A 26132-nucleotide genomic window follows, 5' to 3' on the forward strand; every position below is an offset into this window, starting at 1 on the left:
CATAATGTGACTTGCGGGCCTGATGTGATGATGTAAACCAGGAGTTTCCTAACACCACTGTGTTAGGGTATAACTAGGCCCACAAAGAAAGGCCTTGCGATATATGTAATGTATTGTCATAAAGAATGTAATTTTAATAAGGCTGGCGGAACTGGTCATAGAGGGTTCTAGGAAGAACCCACCAAAGAAAAAACGGTCATATAGGGTTCTAGGTAGAACCATATTCAGGGGGTTCTATGAAGAACCCACTATAGAGGATTCTAGGTTCTCCCTTGCACCAAAAAGGGTTCCCCTATGGAACAAAGAACCATATATGGTTCTACTTAGCACCTTGTTTCTAAGAGTGTAGGCTATATCTATAGGGAGATAATGAGGTCTACGTGAAATCGTGTTTAGGCTACTACAAACCCTCTGTTACTCATCTTGCTTTTATTAAAAATAAAGGTGATACCCTACACTGTAAAACGTTACTGCCTAACTCATTAAAGAAATTGAGTAGTGGCTACTCAAACATCTCTAATGGTCAGTAGAACTCAAATCATAAAAGTGGTACTAACTCATTTGTCAATATGATTTTTTTCACTTAATGTTTTTCCGTAATGTTAACAAATGTTAAGTTATTCAGTAAATGTAACTTTATTGATTTGTGTTCTGCTAATGTCAAGTTATTGCGTTTTTATAAGTTATGATTATTTAATATTTAAAAAATCAATCTAACATTTATTAAATAAGTTGTTCTAACTTGATTCTATTATGTTTTACGTTTTTACTTAAAATAATAAAGTAGTAGTCAGTCACATTGATAGCTGAGTAACAATTACTTGATGTATCTGTGTTGTGCTGATTATAGAATTAAACTTTTTTTTGAAAGTGATGAATACTTAATAGTGCTACATGGCTCTGTTTTTAGAGGATTGAGGGTAATTCTTATTTTTTTTACTTTATGATACTTTCATACAACGTTGTATGCATGTTTGAAGAAAGATAAGTATATTTCTGAAATAGTATTAAGCAGTTTGTTGTGCTATGAGGTGTAATTGCACATGTTGAACAGATATCAAAACCGCCAGGCAAATTGATGTTCAATAATGAGACAAGCCATTCTCACCATCAACAAGGTCATGTGCATGCCTCTAATGGCAGAGGATAATGCAGCATCCTGTAACATACTGTAGCCGTGGGAAGTAAGGTTGCTTTTTTTCACAAAAGTAATAGTCCTGTATTAGCGTATATATCTTATATCCGTCTGCTACGCCAGCGTGTGCAAAAGTATGTAATTCTCAGCACCCACAAAACAGTTCAATATTTACAACTTAAAAATATAATCATATGGGTCACTTTATGACACAGATGAAAAATATAAACGCAACATGTAAAGGGTTGGTCCCATGTTTCATGAGCTGGAATAAAATATTGCAGAAATGTTTCATATGCACCAAAAACGTATTTCTCTCAAATTTTGTGCACAAATTTGTTTACATCCCTGTTAGTGAGCATTTCTCATTTGCCAAGATAATCCATCCACCTGATAGGTGTGGCATATCAAGAAGCTGATTAAACAGCATGATCATTACACAAGTGCACCTTGTGCTGGGGACAATAAAATGCCACTCTAAAATGTGCAGTTTTGTCACACAACACAATGCCACAGATATCTCAAGTTTTGAGGGAATGTGCAATTTGCATGCTGACTGCAGGAATGTCCACCAGAGCTGTTGCCAGATAATTTAATGTTAATTTCTCTACCATAAGCCGCCACCAATGTCGTTTTAGAGAATTTGGCAGTACGTCCAACCGGCCTCACAACCGCAGACTACATGTAACCACGCCAGCCCAGGACCTCCACATCCGACTTCTTCACCTGCAGGATAGTCTGAGACCAGCAACCCGGACAGCTGATGAAACTAGGTTTGCACAACCGAAGAATTTCTGCACAAACTGTCAGAAACCGTCTCAGGGAAGCTCATCTGCGTGCTCGTCGTCCTCACCAGGTTCTTGACCTGACTGCAGTTCGGCATCAGAAACGACTTCAGTGGGCAAATGCTCACCTTCAATGGCCACTGGCATGCTGGAGAAGAGTGCTCTTCGTGGATGAATCCCAGTTTCAACAGTACGGGATAGCGTGTATGGCGTCGTGTGGGCGAGCGGTTTGCTGATGTCAATGCTGTGAACAGAGTGCCCCATGGTGGTGGTGGGCTTATGGTATAGGCAGACATAAGCTATGGACAATGAACACAATTGTGCTTAATCAATGGCAATATGAATGCTCAGAGATATCGTGATGAGATCTTGAGGCCCATTGTCGTGCCATTCATCCGCCACCTCATGTTTTAGCATGATAATGCGCGGCCCCATGATGCAAGGATCTGTACACAATTCCTAGAAGCTGAAAACGTCCCAGTTCTTCCATGGCCTGCATACTCACCAGACATGTCACCCATTGAGCATGTCTGGGATGCTCTACATTGACGTGTATGATAGAGTGTTCCAGTTCCCTCCAATATCCAGTAACTTCACTTTTTTAAGGTATCTCTGATCAACAGAAGCATATCTGTATTCCCAGTCATGTGGAATCTATAAAATAGGGCCTAATTTATTTATTTCAATTGATGGATTTTCTTAAATGAACTGTAACTCAGTAAAATCCTTGAAATTATTGCATGTTGCATTTATATTCTTGTTCAGTGTACTTTAACTATTGAACACTGGAATACTTTGAGTTGGGTTACTCCAATTGTTCTAGGAAACGGGTTCCCCCCCAAAAAATGTTAGCAGAACTGATTACTTTCTACAGTTTATAAAAAAACTATTAAAAGTTGTAGTCTGTCAGAGACAATGTGAGTGTACAAAACATTATGAACACCTGCTCTTTCCATGACATAGACTGACCAGGTGAATCCAGGTGAAAGCTATGATCCCTTATTGATATCCCTTATTGATCACTTGTTAAATCCACTTTAATTAATGTAGATGAAGGGGAGGAGGCAGGTTAAATAAGTCGTTTTAAGCCTTGAGACAATTAAGACATGGATTGTGCATGTGTGCCATTCAGAGGGTGAATGGGCAAGACAATAGATTTAAGTGCCTTTGAACAGGGTATGGTAGTAGGTGCTAGGCGCACCGGTTTGTGTCAAGTACTGCAACGCTGATGGTTTTTCACACTCAACAGTTTCCCCTGTGTATCAAGAATGGTCCACCACCCAAAGGACATCCAACCATTGGAGTCAACATGGGCCAGCCAGCATCCCCGTGGAACGCTTTCCGACTCAATATTAGGAAAGTTTTCTTAATGTTTTGTATTGGTTAAAAGTTGAAATATTGAATGAACTGAATTACATTATAAATACCTGCATAAATAATTACATCCTTTAAATCTTAAGCCCTTTATTGAAGTGCACACTATATGTAGTATTTAGCCTACACTATATAGAAACTTGACTCTTTTTTATTCTCTATTCAGCGCATTGACATTCACTCTGACTACAGCGTACAGTTAATGATGCGTTGATAAGGGCAACGAAAGTTTCAGCACTTGCCTTCTTCGCTGATGACAGACACCTTCTGCATCTCTCGAGCGACCTTTTGAACCGCATTTTTAATGACTGCGCTCGGTCCAGCTTCGGTCAGGTGTTCCTCGTTCTCTGCTGTCCAAACCGGTTCTTCTCGCTCGGTGACTATGACCGAGACAACTGCCGTTTTCCGTCGCGTGAGGGTCGAAGAGAGAGTGCCCATGTAGAATACGGAATTCCCCGCCGAAACTTGTCAACATGTGAGAGGTACAGCCTTCCCGCGAGCGAAACCTCACAGCGATAGAAAGCCCATGGCCACACCTGTTGGATGCGATATTCGCCTGTGGATTTTTTTCTCACAAAATATGAAGCATGCCATACAGCCTAGTTGTAGCCTTGTAGTAGTTTCGTAGTGTCACTTCTATTGATGTTCAGTAGTCTAAACACAGTTGTCTTTTCTACCACAGCATCCTCTCGATAAGGCTGCAATATTAGAACCGCTCTGTTGTGATTGAACGTGACTAGCATACGCGCAAACGGCATTTGGCATTATTGTGCCCTATTCAAACATGTGAGTGGATAGTCAGATTAATATAATAGTTAGTTGAAAACGTTTACATGCTTTGCGAGAAGAACGACTCCCTAATGATGCTGTTTACATGGACACATCTGACATCATTACCTGATGGGACTTTTGCTAAATGCAGAAAATCGCCAATCAAAATAAACGTTCTAACACAGTGACCATGTTATTTTTGCGAAGCATATTTGATTCTGAATTCGGACATATAAAGTCTGGACATGAAAACTATTTCTAAAATGCATACTTTTATTTTTTTGTGAACACACTTCACTCGCGCATAAGAGGGACGTTTGCGTTGCTGGTCCTGGCACATGCGCAGATCAAATACACCGCTTGAACTCCGATTACTCTGTATAGATGTCCTAACAATTCGAAATATTGTTCAGAAAACCAGGTGTTTTAATCGGCGTATGTTTACTTCGATTTTGACCTTATGCTGAATAGATAAGCAGAGTAAGGTGTTTACGTGACTATTTACATACTCTGCTTACTGCCAGTATCAGGTTCATATCGAATTATTCGTGTGCATGTTAACATACTTAATGTGTAGGCTAATAATAATGTTCTAATCATCAAATTACACTGCTTTGACGATGTGTGATATTAAGCCCATTAATCGAGTGCATCTGTCCAAAGAGTTTAGTCCTGTCTAAGTAGCCTATAGCCTACTAAATGTTATATTACATGATTATAACTTGTTTATAAGTGGTTATTATGCATAAGGACATAATACTGCCATTGTAATCAGATGTAATTAATGTCACGATAATCAGCCAACAAGGATAGAATAGGATAGAATAACTTTATAAACTCAATTGAATGGAGATAAACTCTTCAGTAGCAATATTTTATTTAAACATATTCTGAATGTACACACACACACATTGATCCAAAGGGTGCATTTATGCATTAATCAACATAGGTTCTTAACAACACAATTCACACTAGTTCCCGAAACATATATTATTTTTGTAAATGTTAGCAGTAGCCTAGCCTACATTGAGTATGGAAGAATAATTAACTTCAATAATTATATGTTTACATTCTAGAACAAGAGTTCATAACATTTTATCAAACATGTTCATATAAAAGAATTTAACATTAATAAACATCATATTTCAAACACCCACAATCATAGTAATTTTTTTTGCAATAAAAAAAAACCCATTTTAAACTTATAATAATAACATCAAAAATAATGCCATGTCTGTTACAAAATCATGGAAGTACATTATAACATTTAAAATCTAGCCTCCAGTATATTATTATCTTAGCTTATTCAACGTCGCATAGATCAGGGGTTTTCAAACTTGGGGGAAATATTTTTGGGGATTTTATGTGAAAACATTTTTTTTCATGAATATCGCTGCTACAACAGAATACCATCGTGGATACTATTGTTAAGTCTCTGCGTCCAGTATGGAGGACGTAAGAGGTAATTTCACGAGCCAATGCTAACTACCGTTAGCACAATAGCTGGAAGTCTACAGGAACCGTTAGCATGCTAGCTAGTATGCTACCATCTGACTCTACCATCTGACTCTAGGGAAGTAGATAAATGGCTTCTTTGCCAAAATCTCGAACTATCCCTTTAATATGATGCTAATTACCAGGTTATTTTCTGTATAGAAAATTCTTAGGCCGCCGTTTTGGGATGGAAAAACAGTTTCAGTGTCAACTTAAACTACCAAAACCAGATAGAAAGCATGCAGAAAAGATATTGAACTATGTATAGTTTTAAGTAGTAGCATCTTTTAGAACTAACAATCAAATAAAAGCTAGACAGTCAGGGAGAATCGAAAATTCCAGGGCACATGCACATTGGTTTAATAATGTTTGAGCAGAAGCACACAGCGGTAGCCACGGCAAAATGCATAGAATTGCTGGAAATTAGCTTAAAATCTGCTAAATGTTCTCTCAACTCAATGGAAAAATATGTAGAATTGCAGAAAATTTGCTTCACAACAGCAAGTTGAGTCGAGTTTACACTTCCAATGAACTGTAGGGAGGTCAAAATAATTAAACAGTCTACCAAATCTATTCATTTAAAATTGATTACTTATACTTTCAATTATCATTCACCTGATGATAAGATAAGACAATACATTATTTTACTTTTGCTAACAAATGATGGGGGTCCCGTTGTCGGTTTGCATGGGTGGGGGACCCTGGGCAAGGAAAGTTTCTGAAATCCCTTGCCATAGATAACATCCCAACATACAATAAATAATATGTTAAGACAAAGTAAGAAGATGTCCATAATATTTCTTAAACCAAGATTTAAGTTAATAAAATTAAAACTCTATTAAATAATACAGTTTTCTCGAACTTTCACCTCACACGTTTTGGTACAAAAAAGGAAAGACTCAAAATGAACTTAAGAATTGTTGCACAGACATGGTTCATAAAGTTGAGAATTGTATATTTATACCTTTATTAAATTCCATTGTGGCCTCATACCACCCTCAGTGGTTTATAGAAATTGATAACAGAGATGTTTAACTATTGAATAACACTGGACCCACAGTGTATATTGATAGGGCATTGTAAGGCTTTTGAAAAAATTGAGTCTAATGAACACCTCAACATGATGTTGGGGTACCTTGGGTATTAGGGGTCTTAGTAAGATCCAAAATGACACCTTATTCCCTATATGTTGCACTACTTTTGACCAGGGCCCCAGCGCATTATACCGTGTAGGAAAATAGGGCACAATTTTGGACACATCAGAATGGCCTCCTTGTGAGAAACAGTGGCTGATGATGAAATGCATTACTCTGGCTCTGGAGGTGTTGCTGTTGTTGCTCATGCATAGCCCACACCATTGGCTTCTATGCCCCCTTTCAGTTTGAAACCTTTCAACTGTTCAAGAAACCCTGGGTTTGGACACGTGGCTGGCCGAGCCGATTTCACCAAGGTAAACGCATCATTGAAAGGCTTTCCTTCCGTGGACATCAGGTATCCAATGACGACCGAGGCTGACCTCGAGACTCCAGAATTGCAGTGAACCAACACAACTCCTTTCTGAGGGGGAAGACGAGAGAAACAAGCCTTATGTTAGTAGAATGTGCACAAACAGACTTCAGCCCAGCTTGAACAAAAAAGTAATCAGGTGGTCAACTGAGGGACTTAATTAAAAAAAATATGTTCCTTACCCCAGGAAACCTGTTGAAGTGTCCTGGGGTAAGGAATGTTTTGGGGGTATGATGCATTATGTCAGTTTAGTGCTATCCAGTCCAAAAGAATGAGACTTGATGTGCTCGGCTGCTTTAAATTTGAATCCCATGTCTTCAATTCACACAGGTCAATCTAATAAAATACTTTTATGCTAATCACACATAATGGGAAAATGTAAAGCTATAAGGTGATAGAGTTATTCTCCCACTTAGCTAAAAGCAACATGGATGCTTTGATTAGGCAGTTGGAGTTACCCCTGTATGGTATCCCAGATTACATAGGGAAGTAAAAAGAGCCACTGACCACCATTCAACAGAGAGTGGAAACTTATTTCCAAAAGGCCCAGTCATTGTAATCATAAACCTTTGGTGAATTTGCAACATGTGACAGTGTCAGGTTGTTGCGTGATAGGCACAGCGATTTGGTAAAAGGTTGTATAGCAAACAAAGGGCCACTAGTGATAAGATCTTTCTACAACAGGCTAAATTATGCATGGTGAAAACTCAGCCATGTATTATTTATTACAGAGTTGATACAGAGGTAGGGAGGATACCTAGATACCTACTGGTAGGGAGGGAGGCCTTACATTGGCTCACTGCTGTCCAGTATCAGATATATGCCAGGTCATCAACTTGAACACTCAAAGAAATTACTATTAAAGTAAAGTAAGTGTACCTACAGTATGTACTGTATACAGCAAAGTGATTATCAAATAAAATTGTATTTATCACATGCGCCGAATACAACCGGTGTAGACCTTACCGTGAAATGCTTACTTACAAGCCCTTAACCAACAATGCAGTTCGATAAATGGAGTTAAGAAAATATTTACCAAATAAACTAAAGTGAAAAATAACAATAACGAGGCTATATACAGGGGGTGCCGGCACCGAGTCAATGTGCGGGGGTACGGGTTAGTCGAGGTAATTTGTACATATAGGTAGGGGTAAAGTGACTATGCATAGTTTCTCCTTGATATAAAACATCTGATTATTAACTTATGCCGCTTTCTTTACAACCACCACATCATGGAGACCGGTATCAATCATAAAAGTTAGCAAGTGTAAATAACTTTCATGATGAGTAGGAATGTTGAAACTGTCAGGTAAGATGAATGCAGTGAAAGATACGGTATTAAAGCATAAAAGTAAAGAAAACAGCGAAAAGGAAACTGGATATTGCAGCCCCCAATTAGACTATATTAGCCTGCAATGTTGTGAAAACACATACAACTTACCTCTGCATTTGCTTGGTCTATGAATTTTGAGCACTCTTGGAAATAGGATGTTATGTCAGTATCAGGAACATCCAGAATGCTCAGTGTTTTATAAATGAACAGGTCTGGAAATGCGTTTTCAACACCATAGGCTACATTCAAAATGTGGGACACCTGAAATGGAAGAAGAACATTTATGAAACACCAAAACAAGACAGAAAATTGTATTAAATATAAAGCTTATCTCTATGACATAAAACAATACCTTATATTTTCTCAAAGTGCCAAAGTCATGTGCAGCATCTTGTGAGCCTACAACAAGAAAAAACAACCATCAAATTGTGAGCCTGTAAGAAATTGTTTTAAATTGAAATATTTTTCACTGAGCATAGATATTTTTATGATATTTACTTCAGTAATGATAAAGATGTTTTTTTTTCAAAAACATGAGTTTAAACAGTATATTGAGGAAAGATTAAATGTGTTTACATGCAATAATATAGTAGACTCTGTCTCAGAGACAAGAAACTGAAAACGTAAGGCCTCATATCATACTGACAGCTACAGTATGTGTGTCTGTGTAGGCACCTGTCAATTATCCCCTGTCAATAACACACATCTCATCGACATCCACTCACCTAATAGTAAATAAGGTTTAATAACTCCAACTTGTACGTCCCAGCTGTTGTCCTGTACATAGCCGCATGCTGTCTGAGGCTGAGTTTTATCCTCTACAACATGTATAGTCGACCCTTTCCATGTCTCAATAATCCTCCTGCCGCTCAACGTCGTCACGCGGGTGCATTGCTTTCTCAAATTGGTCTTGGAAAATGTCTTGATTTCCTGGGCAAGAGACTGCATCGCCTTTGTTTTCTCAAAACAAAGCAAATGAGAAAAAAAGAATCCAGTGTTAGATTGGTCTGCCACTCAGTCTAGGCTACTCCATTGAATGTAATGTTCACAGTGCCTAGCTCCTGGTTCAAATGGACTCCTGCGTGTTGATGGGCAGGTTTTGTCAACCCCAACTTGAAAATTGAGAACTCAGATTAGTCACTCAGCCTTTATGGGGGACCAGAGTATTTTTCTAGGCGTCACAGATGTCACTATCACATGATGCCATCATTGTGTGTGTGTGTGTGTGTGTGTGTGTGTGTGTGTGTGTGTGTGTGTGTGTGTGTGTGTGTGTGTGTGTGTGTGTGTGTGTGTGTGTGTGTGTGTGTGTCCCATAGGCTATTCAGTTTGGTGCAGTGGTATAGTATTTCAAAGTCTATTTTACATGCTGTCATCATAATGTTCAAACATAACTGAGGATTTTGGACATTAATATAAAATATTCACATTGAGACATCCAGCCACACTTTATTGTTGCCTTTTTAATGTAGGCCTTCAATGTAGGATCAAATACTTGAGAACTATTTTGTCGTGGGTGTAGCCGCCTACATATAGGCCCATATTCCTTCCCTAGAATAAAATGCTGGTCACGTGACGTGCATTTGGATTGCAGGAAACAGCCTGTCAGCCTCGTTTTCGTAAAATAGGACAACACCTAGTAAAAACCGCGACGAGAGAGAGGAGTGGGGATTGGCGAAACCGCTCCACCCACAGAATGGGCGAATTGTAACATTGTAGCACTGGAGTGTCACCATTTTCACAACAAACAAAACGCGGCAGCAATTCTACAACAAATATTTTACAAGAATCAGTAGCTATGTCGGCAACACTGTCGCGCGGCTCGCTCCAACCTGGCCAGCAAAAACTGGCCGAGAAATTTACCATTTTGAACGACAGGGGCATCGGAATGCTCACTCGCATCTATAATATCAAGAAGGTAAGATACCAGTGTAATTCTTCGGTTCATAATAAATTGTACTGCATTCAAGAGATTGAAAGATCAAACACCCCAAAATCATATGTGGTGTATGGCAGAAACCTTTGTTTTGAAACCCAAAGCATGACAGCTACGGCTGCAGAATGCCAGTCAAGGCCCTCTTGAAAATGTGTTGCAGATAAGCTAACGTTATTTGGCTAGCCAAGCCCACTCATCAATAGGACAAATAAATCACTGTTTTCTGAGATTGGTCTATTTCAATCTTCGTGTAAAAAAAATAATAACTCAAAGGCTACTTACTGAAAGCTATGGTTCACTGGCTTGAAATAAAATAGTATCTCACTGAAATAGCCTATAATGTAACAACATGCCTAGCTTTGCAGTAAATGTTGTGCTTGATGGCTAGCTAGCTACATAGTTTCTCCTGCATACTTGCATAAAGCACCACAATATTAGTCAAATAAATTGACAAAGGAATGCTTTTCTAGGTTCTTTAGCCAATGCTAAGACTGAAGTCGGAGATCTATATAATGGGAACACATTTATAATCAGTCAGATTAGCAGTTACCATCTGACAGACACATATTGGCACATAATGACTGAAGCATACTACTTACTAACCAATGGCACGGCAGTATCTACAGTTGGTATACATGTATGTTATATGGTTGTTATGCAGTTGTTATAAATGCCTGATGCACCGGAGCACATACTGTATAGGTCCTGGTTTGAAAAACATTCAGTAAACACACATTTTCCTGGGATAGAAGGGAGAAGTATTTTAAAGAAGCCACAGTTTTAGAGGTACTTATGATTTGTTTGTTACACTTACTCATAGTGATAGTGGGGATGTTGTGATAAACTGATTCCATACTAGGGCCACTTTCCTGGACACAAATTAAGTCTAGTGCTTTTTAGTCCAAGACTCTTAATCTGTGTCTGGGAAATTGGCCCATGGTGTTTAATATACTAATTGTAAAACCCTACAGAGAAAACCACTCTTAGTAGCATTATTACTAGTGTATTAGTATTCACTATTAATTTATTATAAAAAAAGTCATCAATGTTTATTGGTTGCATACACAGTTTAGCAGATGTTATAGTGGGAGCAGCAAAATGCTTGTGTTACTAGCTCCAAATGATGCAGTATAATGTCAAACAAGTACACAAATAATCAAAGACTAAACAAGTTACAATAAGCAATCACGAATGTCAGGATGAATCCAATTTAACAACTCAAATAGCACTGTAACAGTAATAAAAATGCAATCTATATGTATGTACACCGGAATACTTTTCACAGGATATACTAAGAATGATATGTACATCAGTAGATATATTAGAGTGAGCAATGTCAAGAATCCAGTATATAAATAAATGTGCAGTGTGTATAAACAGTGTAACTAAATACAAAGTACAGTTGTATAAATATTAGAATGCATTATGTTGGGAATACAGTATTTAAATACTCAGTGTGAAACAGGAAGTGTCCAGTGGTTCAATGTCTCTGACATGGGACAGCAGCGTTTTGTGTGTGTGTGTGTGTGTGTGTGTGTGTGTGTGTGTGTGTGTGTGTGTGTGTGTGTGTGTGTGTGTGTGTGTGTGTGTGTGTGTGTGTGTGTGTGTGTGTGTGTGACCTGATAGACGGCTAATAATGTCTGATAGCCTGGTAATAGAAGCTGCTTCTTAGTCTCTCTGTCTTGGCTCTGATGCACCTGTACTGATTCCATCTGCTAGACGGTAGCCAGGTAAACAGTCCGTGGCTTGGGTGACTGATATATTACTTATTCATAGTGGGGACTGGCGAGGTGTGTCATGAATGGCAGATTCCATACTAGACGTTATGTTTGGGCGATATACCATTTATAACGTATACCGAGGTATTTCGAAATACCAAAGGTATGATTTTCAATAGCATTAAAACAGCAGCAGCTCTGAGGGGTGCGTGCTACGCCACTGTTTATAAATATAAGTATAACTATATGAAATTTATATCTAGCTCAGGGCTCCGGCTATGTATTTGGTTTGCTAACTTGCTAGCTAATTGCCTAGATGTAATGATCAAGCTTCTTGGTTACAGCAGAAACATTCAATCCCATCCTGGATCAAGATCCCTGCTAAAATTGTTTTGTGTGTCCCTTGTGTGCACTTCCAGTAATACCGTATACCTCAGTATGGTACAGAGACAGTATGACAATCTGTGTACCAACCAACCCTACTAGATGTTTCAGTCAGTGTAACAGAGAAGAGCATTCTTAGAGTGTAGCAGTCCATTTTAATGACTTTGATACAGTGACAGTCAGTCCTTTAATGATGAGAGAGTACTGTGTCGCTGTCCCAAATGGCACCCTATTCCTTATATAGTACACTACTTTTGACCAGGGTAGTGTACTATATAGGGAATAGGGTGCCATTTGGGACAATACCTGGATATCAGAGATTCTTTGCCGACTTGGCAGCAGATAGAAGGCTGTCCAGTGTGTAGCTGAATGGAGGCTAGTGGAGAATCATGCCTCTCTGCCTTGACTGTCTGTCTGCTAGTACCCTCCAGCCAACCAACCCTTGTGCTGAGGGTCTACCTGGCCTAGTAGGCCTATCCCTTTATAGGCACCACACAATCATCTTCTGTGTCTCACTCCCTCACTCCCAACTCTCAATTCAAGTTAGATGTGATAGAAACATTAGCATAAAAACACTATGCAGATACAGAATTCAGACGGAAAAAACGTACCCCAGGACACAAGATGACTATCATGATGACCACAAGATACAGGATTGTCACTACACGCAAGAGCTTAGTTGTGTGACAATTTGTCACTCTGTTGCAGTCAATTTGTGTGTAATATTCAGCCTATTACTCATATATTTCCATTTATATACCTCAGTTTTTATGTTCAGCATGACACAATAGGCTACATGCCAAAGGTTTTATACCCATTGTACATTTCTTGTTTTATCAAAAAACATACTGTACTTATTGAAACTGTGGCGGCAGGTTGATGCTTGTGCATTGAACTAACAGATCTGTTGCTTGGCAACTGGTAGGCATTGATACTAGCTGACAGAAGCATTTAGGAAGAATCTCAGATGTCTTTTTCTGTTTCATCTGTGATTGTAGGCCACTGTGATTGTAGGCTGGTGCAAAGGCCTACCTCAGTAAATCAAACAATTGTACACTTCTGCAGTAGTCCTACGGCACACGTTTACTGCCCATTCCTACCGCACAAGCCTTCTAAGCATTTCACTGTTAGTCCACACCTGCTGTTTACGAGGCATGTGGCAAATACAATTTAATTTGATGTAATACTACTACCACAGGTGTATCCCATTACTGTAGTCTACTGCACAAGTCTACTAGGCCTACCTCATTAAATCAACCTGCTTAGACAAGCTGCTTTATCGAACAGAATTAAACAGACAATTCATCCAAAATAGAGATCTATTGTATTTTGTTCATATCCACTCGGCAAGTAACGTGAATCTGAAGATTCAGTGGCCAACAATAAGGGATTATGTACCAAGAAGAGCCTATAGTTTAGCATTAACATTGTTGACAGCAAAACAATGAGACCCCTGCTATGACAGCTGGCTGCAAGTTGGACACTACTGTCTGGGCCAGCAGTATTGCTTTTTATATTGATGTAACTTACACAACCACCTGATTCCCATGATAATATTTCTGTCACGATAATGTTTATGTAGTGTATCAGTGTCACAGAGTGCAATATTTGGTTTTAAAGTGAGTAACCGGTATAATGCTTTACGGTGTAGATATAGTACATTGTAAGACTTGTCATAAACATGTATGACCCCCTTATAATGCAATGTAGCATTTCAAAAAATAATTTGTTGGTTTCCAGAATTATCAAAAATAACCTTGTTTGTGGAGAGGGGAGCTTCTTATGACGTCATATAATTGAAGGGGAAATCTAAACCGGAAGCAGCCCAGGGCCCCTCCTCAGAACCCTCCTAGTCTTTACAGAGACAACAGGAAGCTCACTCTTATCTAGGATGTTCTTATGCAGGACTTGTCAGTAGAGAGGAGATATATATCAGGGAAGATGGTACTGTACTGAAGGCCTACTGTATCTAGCATCTTTAGAACTCAGCCTGAGAAGAATTACATTAAACTATGCACCCAACAGCAATACAGTGGAAGTTTAACTGGCACTATGGACCCCACTGTATGGTAGGTACATTTATTAGAAAAGAATAGCAATACACAGTTTAATCCCGACGGGAAATACTGTACTTACAGAGACACAGTCACAAAAACAGCAATCAATGTAGTAAAAACAGATAGCAGTACAGCAGAAAAAACATAAATCATCCATCCATATGTCAGAAATCAGTTCAACAGTTCATTAGTACACTGATGTAGTGGGTGATAAAGGAATTCAGTTAGCTCCTTTGTATTGTGTGTTTCAGTCTGAGTCCTAATAGACAAGAGTCCTAATAGACAAGAGTTCTAATAGACAAGAGTCCTAATAGACAAGAGTCCTAATAGACAAGAGTCCTAATAGACAAGAGTCCTAATAGACAAGAGTCCTAATAGACAAGAGTCCTGTCATAGACAAGAGACTGACTGAGAGTGCAGGGAGGGAGGGACTCTACTATGCGGTCAGAGGGAGGGTCTCTTATGAGGAAACAGCCTTGACCTCAGTCTGTTACTCACTCTCCAATGACCCTGTTAGCATTGGGAAAGCACTGGTGAAGCACTGTTACAACTGGAGAAGCACAGTTAGCACTGGGAAAGAAATGTTCGCCCTGGGGACGTCAGTACACTGTCAGTCCTGGAAGAATCACCTGGTACCGACAACCTGGATGATGAATTGCTTAATTTGGTAACGGAATACATTGTGACTCCTGTTTGCCACATGTTCAATTTAAGCCTAAAAGACGGTGTGTCAGGGAGGTAAAGGTAATTCCTCTACCCAAGAATAGCATAGCACCCTTTAATGGTTCAAACAGCCGACCAATCAGCCTGTTTCAAGTGCTTAGCAAACTTTTTGAAAAAATTGTGTTTGATCAAATGCAACGTTATTTTACAGAAAATTAACAACAGACTTTCAGCATGCTTATAGGGAAGGGCACTCAACATGCTCGGCATTGACACAAATGACTGATGCTTGGCTGAATGAAATTGGTAGTAAGAAGATTGTGAGAGCTGTTCTGATAGACTTCAGTGCAGCTTTAGATGTCATTGATCATAAACAATTGCTGAAAAAAACGTAGATTTGCATCCTCTGCCTTATTATGGATTGAGAGTTATCTATCTAATAGAACACAGAGGGTTTTGGTTAATGGAAACTTCTCATGCACATTCAGTTGAGTGTGGTGTACCACTGGGCAGCCGGGTAGGGCCATTTTTGGTTTCTGTTTTTACAATTGTTTTAATTTTTTACCTTTTTTTAGCTAGGCAAGTCAGTTAACCTCTAACGAGCCTCTACCCCGGATCCGGGAGCACCCCCCACCCCCCCACACTGATTAGCATCGCTAGCATAGCGTCACAATTAAATAGTAGCATCTAAATATCATTAAATCACAAGTCCAAGACACCTAATGAAAGATACAGATCTTGTGAATAAAGCCACCATTTCAGATTTTTAAAATGTTTTACAGGGAAGACACAATATGTAAATCTATTAGCTAAACACGTTAGCAAAAATCACCATTTTTCTTTGTCCACCATTTTCTCTCAACACCAGTAGCTATCACCAATTCGGCTAAACTAAGATATTGATAGCCACTAACCAAGAAAAAACCTCATCAGATGACAGTCTGATAACATATTTATGGTATAGGATAGGTTTTGTTAGAAAAATGTGCATATTTCAGGTAGATATCATAGTTTACAATTGCACCCACCGTCACAAATGGACTAGAATAAATACATAGAGCAACGTGTATTACCTAATTACTAATCATCAAACATTCGTAAAAATACACAGCATACACTAATCGAAAGACACAGATCCTGTGAATACAGACAATATTTCAGATTTTCTAAGTGTCTTACAGCGAAAACACAATAAATCGTTATATTAGCATACCACATACGCAAACGTTACCCGAGCACTGATTCTAGCCAAAGAGGGCGATATCGTATCATCGCCAAAATATATAAATTTTTTCACTAACCTTCTCAGAATTCTTCAGATGACACTCCTGTAACATCATATTACAACATACATATACAGTTTGTTCGAAAATGTGCATATGTAGCCACCAAAATCATGGTTAGACAATGACAAAAGTAGCACAGCTGGTCAGAAAATGTCGTGCACCATATTAGACAGTGATCTAGTCTTATACATAAATACTCATAAACTTGACTAAAAAATATAGGGTGGACAGCGATTGATAGACAATTTAATTCTTAATACAATCGCGGAATTACATTTTTTAAATTATCCTTACTTTTCAATACAGGTTGCGCCAAGCAAAGCTACATCTAACAAAATGGCAGAACGTGCGTTTGACATTTTTCTACAGAATAACGATTTATCATCTTAAATATTTCTTACTATGAGGCGATCTTCCATCAGATTCTTGGGCAATGAATCCTTTCTTGGGTCTAATCTTCTTTTGGTCGAAAGATGTCCACTTGTCCGTCGAAATGCTCACTAACGTACGACCGGGACCCCGAAACGTGCCCGGAGCTTCAAAGTCTATTACAAAGCAATGCCTCAAAATCGCACTAAACGGATATAAATTGCTATAAAACGGTTTAAATTAACTACATTATGATGTTTCTAACACCTATAACGAGTAAAAACATGACCGACGCTATATTACTGGCTAAACCAAGACTTGGAAAAAGGCCAGTCAGATATCCTTCTTGCGTTGAGCGCAGACTCCAAAGGAATCCTACTTCCGGTCTTTGGTCATTTATAGAGCCTGTGATTGCGCAATAGACTCCATTCAAATTGTCATCACTTACTGACATCTAGTGGAAGGCGTGGGCAGTGTGTGTATCTCATAGGATTAACCTGTCTAGGACTAGGGTGCCGCTAGCGGCACACCCCCCCCCCACCCCCACTGAAAAGGCAGAGCCGCGAAATTCAAAAAAAAAATATTTTTTAAATATTTAACTTTCACACATTAAAGTCCAATACAGCTAATGAAAGACACAGATCTTGTGAATCCAGCCAACATGTCCGATTTTTAAAATGTTTTACAGGGAAGACACAATATGTAAAGATGTAAATCTATTAGCTAAAAACACATTAGCATAATCCACCATCTTTTATTTGTCCACCAACACCAGTAGCTATCACCAATTCGGCTAAACTAAGATATTTATAGCCCCTAACCAAGAAAAAAACTCATCAGATGACAGTCTGATAACATATTTATGGTATGGGATAGGTTTTGTTAGAAAAATGTGCATATTTCAGGTAGATGGCATAGTTTACAATTGCACCCACCGTCACAAATGGACTAGAATAATTACAATGAGCAACGTGTTTACCTAACTACTAATCATCAAACATTTCGTAAAAATACACAGCATACACTAATCGAAAGACACAGATCCTGTGAATACAGACAATATTTCAGATTTTCTAAGTGTCTTACAGCGAAAACACAATAAATCGTTATATTAGCATAGCACATGTGCAAACATTACCCCAGCATTGATTCTAGCCAAAGAGAGCGATAACGTAAACATCGCCAAAATATATTATTTTTTTCACTAACCTTCTCAGAATTCTTCAGATGACACCCCTGTAACATCACATTACAACATACATATACAGTTTGTTCGAAAATGTGCATATTTAGCCACCAAAATCATGGTTAGACAATGGGAAAAGTAGCCCAGCTGGTGAGAAAATGTCCGTGCGCCATATTAGACAGTGATCTACTCGTATACATAAATACTCATAAACGTGACTAAAAAATATAGGGTGGACAGCGATTGATAGACAATTTAATTCTTAATACAATCGCGGAATTACATTTTTTAAATTATCCTTACTTTTCAATACAGTTTGCGCCAAGCAAAGCTACGTCAAAAAAGATGGCGTCCTAAGCCACTAACATTTTTCGACAGAAACACGATTTATCATAATAAAAATTTCCTACTTTGAGCTGTTCTTCCATCAGTATCTTGGGCAAAGGATCCTTTCTTGGGTCTAATCGTCTTTTGGTGGAAAGCTGTCCTCTTGCCATGTGGAAATGCCAACTGCGTTCGGGATGAACTGGAAGCGTGCCCAGAGATTCACAGCGTCTCAGAAATAAATGTCCCAAAATCGCACTAAACGGATATAAATTGCTATAAAACGCTTTAAATTAACTACCTTATGATGTTTTTAACTCCTATAACGAGTAGAAACATGACCTGAGAAAGATTACTCCCTACACTAATGCTTGGAACAAGTGCGGGTCGGTGGCCGCCGCGCGCAAGACGCAGCTGCAAAAGAGTTACTAGCTACAAGGTTTTTTAATTTATAGTGCCTGTGATTGCGCAATCGACCCCATTCAAATCGTCATCACGTAAAGGCATCCAGGGGAAGACGTAAGCAGTGTCCGTATACTCATAGGAATAACAATGGCCTTAAAACTGACTCCAGAACAGTGGCCAAAATTTCTGAAATCTGACTCCATGTCAGGGAAATTGCTGTAGAATGGGTTCTGTTCCACTTAGAGACAAAATTTCAACTCCTATAGAAACTATAGACTGTTTTCTATCCAATAATAATAATAATATGCATATTGTACGATCAAGAATTTTGTAGGAAGCCGTTTCAAAAATTACACAATTACCATAAATAGTGACAACAGCGCCCCCAGCTTTAACAGGTTAACAGAGACTTTAAAAACTGATCTGGAACTAGAGGCCAAGATGTCTAAATCTCACACACTGGGAGGAAAAGTGCTGTAGAATGAGTTCTGTTTCACTCAGAGACATAATTCAAACGACTATAGAAACTAGAGAGTGTTTTCTATCCAATACTAACAATAATATGCATATTGTACGAGCAATAATTGAGTACTAGGCAGTTTAATCTGTAGAGTTAATTATGCTAATGCGAAATAGCACCCCCTATAGTTGCAAGAAGTTAAGAACAAATTCTTATTTTCAATGACGGCCTAGGAACAGTGGGTTAACTGCCTTGTTCAGGGGCAGAACGACAGATTTTCACCTTGTCAGCTTGGTGATTCGATCTTACAACCTTACGGTTAATTGTCCAACGCTCTAACCACTAGACCTTGAATAACATCTGTGTGTCTACATATGCTGACAGCTCAACAGTATACACGTCGGCTGCAGCAGTAAAATAAATAACTGTCACCCTTAGCGTAGATCTCCAGTCAGTTTTAGAGTGGGTAACTAGCAATAGGCTGGTGCTAAATATCAAAAAATATCATAGTGTGTTGATTAAGCAAGTTGAGGAGACTAAACTGCTGGGTGTAACACAAGATAGCAAGCTATCATGGTCAAAACATATAGACTCAATGGTTGCTAAAATGGGAAGAGGTTTGTCGATTGTTGTGACTTGACTTAAACATTAATCTGAAGACTTATTTATCTAACTGTGTTTAATTGTTTAATTGTTACCCGATTTTCAATTAATCATGTAACAATTAACTCATTAGGATCTGGGGCACCACGAGAGCAGTTCTTTAACTTTGGGCTGCAAGCCCGAAGCCGGGCACAATATGACAACAGCCACTTCAAGTGCAGGGCGCGAAATTCAAAATATATTTTTTTGAAATATTTAACTTTCACACATTAAGAAGTCCAATACAGCATATGAAAGATAAACATCTTGTGAATCCAGCCAACATGTCCGATTTTTAAAAATGTTTTACAGCGAAAACACCACATATATTTATGTTAGCTCACCACCAAATACAAAAAAGGACAGACATTTTTCACAGCACAGGTAGCATGCACAAAGCCAACCTAACTAACCAAGAACCAACCAAACTAACCAAGAAACAACTTCATCAGATGACAGTCTTATAACATGTTATACAATAAATCTATGTTTTGTTCGAAAAATTTACATATTTGAGGTAAAATCAGTTTTACATTGCAGCTACCATCACAGCTACCGTCACAAATAGGACCGAAGCAGCCAGAGTAATTACAGACACCAACGTCAAATACCTAAATACTCATCATAAAACATTTCTGAAAAATCGATGGTGTATAGCAAATTAAAGACAAACATCTTGTGAATCCAGACAATATTTCAGTTTTTTTAAGTGTTTTACAGCAAAAACACAATATAGCATTATATTAGCTTACTACAATAGCCTACCACACTACCGCATTCATTCATCAAGGCACGTTAGCGATAGCAATAGGCACGTTAGCGATAGCGAATAAACCAGCAAAATATATATAAATTTTGACTAACCTTGATAAGCTTTATCAGATGACAGTCCTATAACATCAGGTTATACATACCCTTATGTTTTGTTCGAAAATGTGCATATTTAGAGCTGAAATCAGTGGTTATACATTGTGCTAACGTAGCATATTTTTCCCAAAATGTGCGAATATTTTTATGGCACTCAACTATTCTGACCAAATAACTATACATAAACGTTACTAAAAATTACATGTTGTATAGGAAATGATAGATACACTAGTTCTTAATGCAATCGCCGTGTTATAATTCTAAAAATAACTTCATTACGACATCCAGCTTAGGTTTAGCGAGAGAATACCCAAAATCTGGGCGCAAACGACTAGTACAACATGTTCGACAGATATATGAAATAGCATCATAAAATGGGTCCTACTTTTGACGATCTTTCATCAGAATGTTGTACAAGGGGTCCTTTGTCGGGAACAATCTTTGTTTGGATTTAGAATGTCCTCTTCTCCAGTCAATTAGCACGGAAAGCTAGCAAAGTGGCGCGAAGCTCTCCTTCCTGAACAAAGGCACACAACGCAACATGCCTAACATCCCGAATAAATTTCAATAATCGAATAAAACTATATTGAAAAAACATACTTTACAATGATATTGTCACATGTATCAAATAAAATCAAAGCCGGAGATATTAGTCGTCTATAACGACAGCTGTACAGAAGGCAAAACCAGGTCCCTTCACGCGCTCTCCAGAAAACAGGAAACTGGTGACACGTCATACAAAGAGCTTTTGTTCGACCCCAGATCAAGTTACACACTCCAGTTCTTCTCTCACTGCCTGTCGACATCTAGTGGAAGACGTATGAAGTGCATGTATACTGATATATATCAAGGACATTTATAGGCAGGCCCTAGAACAGAGCATCGATTTCAGATTTTCCACTTCCTGTCAGGAAGTTTGCTGCAAAATCAGTTCTGTTTTACTCACAGATATAATTCAAACGGTTTTAGAAACTAGAGAGTGTTTTCTATCCAATAGTAATAATAATATGCATATTGTACGATCTAGAATAGAGTACGAGGCCGTTTAAATTGGGCACGATTTTTTCCAAAGTGGAAATAGCGCCCCCCTATTGACAAGAAGTTTTGATCATAACTCAGTATTCAATGACTGGAGTCTTAACACGCTAAAAACAGGTCCCTAACAGAATGACAACAACATGGATGCTTATTAAAGGAGAGATGGAGAGGGGGTCTGATTGAAGTTATTCATTGCAAACCTGACCTGACCTTATTGGATTCTTGTGGACAGTCATGACACCATGATAGGGCATTTCTCTGCCGTCTTGACATCTCAGTTGACCAGACCGGTCTTACAGGCCCTACTTTTGTCACACCTGGACTACTGCCCAGCAGTGTGGTTATGTGTGGCAAAGAGAGACATGGGTCAATTGTAGTTGGTTCAGAACAAAGCAGGACGTATCACACTTAGACGTACACGGAGGACAAGTGTCAGTAACATCCATGTCAGTCTCTACTGGCTCAAAGTTGAGGAGATATTGACTGCATCACTTTTGGTCTTTGTGCAATGTATTGATATGTTGAATGTACCAAATTGTCTGTTCAAGCAGTTGGCACACAGTTTGGACACTCATCAGTGCAACACAATACATGCAACCAGAGGTCTCTTCACAGGTCACTTCACAGTCAAGGTCCCAAGGTCCAGAACCAGAGGCTGGGAACCATATATTTCTGTGTCAAATCACCAATTGGCAACCCATCCCTATGGGATTAATTGACACATGAACAAACATTACAATAATTCACTATGGTAATTCAATTATAATTCTTCCGGCGTTCTCTGCATTGTGCATCACATAAAGAGTGAAAAAATAACAATCATTGGATTGTAGTATTAAATATCGCCATGACTACATAGAACTCTGCCACCCCAGGTAACTCAAGCTAGCAATAAAACCAGATTTAAAAACCAGATAAAAGAACACCTTACTGCACAAAAGGGACTGTGAAGAGACACAGCCATTTTATATATATTGTAATGTGCACTGTATTATGTATTAGACCTAGATATTGTGTGCATGTACTGATATGTAGGCTATGTGCAATGTTTTAAATTGATGTATTTACGTCCTTTTCTGTACTATGTATTATATCATGTTTTATGTGGACCCCAGGAAGAGTAACTGCTCCTTTTGCAGCAACTAATGTGGATCCTAATAAATACCAAATACCAAAGTGCTGCTCATTAAATAAAATTAGACCAACTTACCTTAACTAGGGTCTCAGACCATGGTTGTGTAGAGAAATATATTTTCTGTTTACTCCTTTTGATTTTGCACATTTTTAAGGGAAATACAATATGTACAACAAAGTGAATTTTGTCATTTTACTGTTAGACATTTTTTATATATTTTTGTATATTGCAATGTATCTGGGAAATTAACAGTACAGTGAATCAAATGATCAAATCTGTTGCCTTCTACTTTACGGGTTGTGCGCATTAAATGTATTAGTCCATATTCTTTTTAAGTTCATTGGTAGATGGTTCATTTGATTGTAGGTTCCTTGGGTTTACTTGCATGTTTCTGTTCCTACTTGTACTAATCAAAGACTACCTTACAGTGAGCTCCAAAAGTATTGCGACAATTACAACATTTTTGTTGTTTTTGTGTGTCTGTAACTTTCTCACTAATCATTATTCACGATTCATTCAGGACTATCCGTAATCATGGTAGCATCCACATTAATGTAGAAGTGTTTAGAAACATATTCTGTTCTTATTTACAATAAAAGTGACTCCAAACTGACACAATACATTATTTACCATTAATTTCTATTGGGCATAAAATAATCTGAAACATAACCAAAACAAGCAGCAAATACATCCAACAAGGTTGTAGCGTCATAAGCTTGATGTAATCATTGCGTGCTAGGATTATGGGACTAAATACTAAACTTTTGACTACTTTAATACACATACAGTGCATTCGGAAAGGATTCAGACCCCTTCCCCTTTTCCACATTTTGTTACGTTACAGCCTTATTCTGAAATTAATTACATTAAATAAATCTCATCAATCTACACACAATACTCCATAATGACAGTGAAAACAGGTTTTTATAAATGTTAGCACATATTTATAAAAAATAACAAACAGAAATACCTTATTTACATAAGTATTCACACCTTTGCAATGAGACTCGAAATTGAGCTCAAGTGCATCCTGTTTCCATTGATCATACTGTTTCTACAACTTGAATGGACATGATTTGGAAAGGCACACACCTGTCTATATAATGTCCCACAGTTGACAGTGCATGTCAGAGCAAAAACCAAGCCATGAGGTCAAAGGAATTGTCCGCAGATCTCCGAGACAGGATTGTGTCGAGGCACAGATCTGGGAAAGGGTAACAAAAGAAGTATGCAGCATTAAAGGTCCCCAAGAACACAGTGGCCTCCATCATTCTTAAATTGAATAATTTTGGAATCACCAAGATTCTCCTAGAGCTGGCTGCCCGGCCAAACTGGGCAATCGGCGGAGAAGTACCTTGGTCAGGGAGGTGACCAAGAACCCGATGGTCACTCTGACAGAGCTCCAGAGTTCCTCTGTGATGGGAGAATATTCCAGGAGGACAACCATCTCTGCAGCACTCCACCAATCAGGACGTCATTGTAGGGTGGCCAGACAAAAGCCACTCCTCAGTAAAAGGCACGACAGCCCACTTGGAGTTTGCCAAGAGGCACCTAAAGGACTCTTTCTCTGATATCGCTGCCAAAGGTGCTTCAACAAAGTACTGAGTAAAGGGTCTGGATACTTATGTGTCCAGACATTTTTGCTTTGTCATTATGGGGTATTGTGTGTAGATTGATGGGGGGGGGGGGGGGATTATTTAATTATTTTTAGAATAAGGCTGTAACATAATAAAATGTGGAAAATGTCAAGGGGTCTGAATACTTTCCGAATCCACTGTATAAGTGAATTTGTCCCAATACATTTGGTCCCCTAAAATGTGGGGCCTATATAGACAAAGTGCTGTAATTTCTAAGCGCTTCACCCGATATGGATTTATACTGAACCAAAATATAAATGCAACATGCTACATTTTCAACAACTTGACTGAGTTATAGTTCATATAATGAAATCAGTCAATTGAAATAAATTCATTAGGCCCTAATTTACAGATTTCACATGACTTGGCAGGGGCGCAGCCATGGGTGGGCCAGGGAGGGCATAAGCACACCCACTTGGGAGCCAGGCCCACCCACTGGGGAGCCAGACCCAGCCAATTAGAATGGGTTTTCCCCACAAAAGGGCTTTATTACAGACAGAAATGCTCTTCAGTTTCATCAGCTGTCTTGGTGGCTTGTCTCAGACAATCCCTCAGGTGAAGAAGCTAGATTTTTAGGTTCTGGGCTGGTGTGATTACATGTGGTCTGCGGTTATGAGGTCGGTTGGACTCACTGCCAAATTCTCTAAAACGACGTTGGAGGCGGCTTATAGTAGAGAGATTAACATTATATTATCTGGCAACAGCTCTGGTGGACATTACTGCAGTCAGCATGCCAATTGCACGCTCCCTCAAAACATGAGACATCTGTGGCATTATAGAGTTGCATTTTATTGTCCCCAGTACAAGGTGTACCTGTGTAATGATCATGCTGTTTAATCAGCTTCTTGATATGCCACACCTGTCAGGTGGATGGATTATATTGGAAAAGGATAAATGCTCACTAACAGGGACGTTAACAAATTTGTGCACTACGTTTGAGAGAAATAAGCTTTCTGTGCATATGGAACATTTCTGGGATTTTTTTATTCCAGCTCATGAAACATGGGACCAACACTTTACATGTTGCATTTGTATTTTTGTTCAATATAAATACCCTCAAATTAAAGCTGACTGTCTGCCGAATCAAAATTAAATTGTCACTGTCGCAATATTATTGGAGGTTACTGTATATCCTTTCTTAAACTTAAAGCCTTGATACTCTACAGTCTACTGTGTTACTACTCTAGGAGGTGTGTCTCCACCATAGGCTGAGCTAGTTGTTGAACAATGCTTTTACAAGCAGCACATTAATTATTGTGCACAGTGTATAAAGCCAAACTATTCCTCAACAAACTATCCTGGAAGTAAAACCTAAAGCCTTTTTCATGTAGATGCATGGTTCTATGTTTTAAACATGACTCTACCTGTATTTACCTGACTTTACCTGTGTTTACCTGACTTTACCTGTGTTTACCTGACTTTACCCGTGTTTACCTGTGTGGTTTTCTCTCTTTCTATCACAATGCTTCCCTCAGCAAGGACAAGTTTGGAAGGTTTGCTCAGCTCTTCCCTAAATCTCTCCCTCTCCCTCTACCCTTCCTTTCTTTCCTACCAGTATCATGTCCCAGAATTACTTGTATGCTTTTCAGTACTAACAACCTTCACAATTCAACAAACAGGCCCATCCCAA

The 26132-nt window shown here is 38.7% G+C and overlaps 2 protein-coding genes across 9 annotated transcripts in view; one reads left to right on the plus strand and one right to left on the minus strand.

Moving 5' to 3' along the window:
* Window positions 1-4925: 4925 nt before the first annotated feature.
* LOC129821514 (dual specificity protein phosphatase 19-like) lies at window positions 4926-9549 on the minus strand. Its single transcript, XM_055879187.1, has 4 exons — window positions 9124-9549; window positions 8751-8797; window positions 8507-8659; window positions 4926-7116 (listed from the first exon to the last, which is right to left on the minus strand). Exons 1-4 carry the CDS (start codon window positions 9344-9346, stop codon window positions 6898-6900), a joined length of 642 nt encoding a protein of 213 aa, XP_055735162.1. The 5' UTR covers window positions 9347-9549; the 3' UTR covers window positions 4926-6897.
* Window positions 9550-10006: 457 nt separating this feature from the next.
* Window positions 10007-26132, plus strand: part of LOC129820893 (nck-associated protein 1) — a 75475-nt gene continuing 59349 nt past the window's right edge. For 4 of the 8 annotated variants that reach the window (XM_055877979.1, XM_055877976.1, XM_055877978.1 and 1 more), the window contains exons 1-2: window positions 10008-10313; window positions 25978-25995. In XM_055877979.1, the coding sequence (XP_055733954.1) occupies window positions 10194-10313; window positions 25978-25995 (138 nt within the window). In that variant the 5' untranslated portion in view covers window positions 10008-10193. Of the gene's footprint in view, window positions 10314-25977; window positions 25996-26132 lie in introns of all 8 variants that reach the window. The other 4 variants (XM_055877981.1, XM_055877980.1, XM_055877982.1 and 1 more) reach the window with 2 other exon arrangements.

This window comes from Salvelinus fontinalis, chromosome 23 (assembly GCF_029448725.1).
Source record: "Salvelinus fontinalis isolate EN_2023a chromosome 23, ASM2944872v1, whole genome shotgun sequence".
NCBI lineage: Eukaryota > Metazoa > Chordata > Actinopteri > Salmoniformes > Salmonidae > Salvelinus > Salvelinus fontinalis.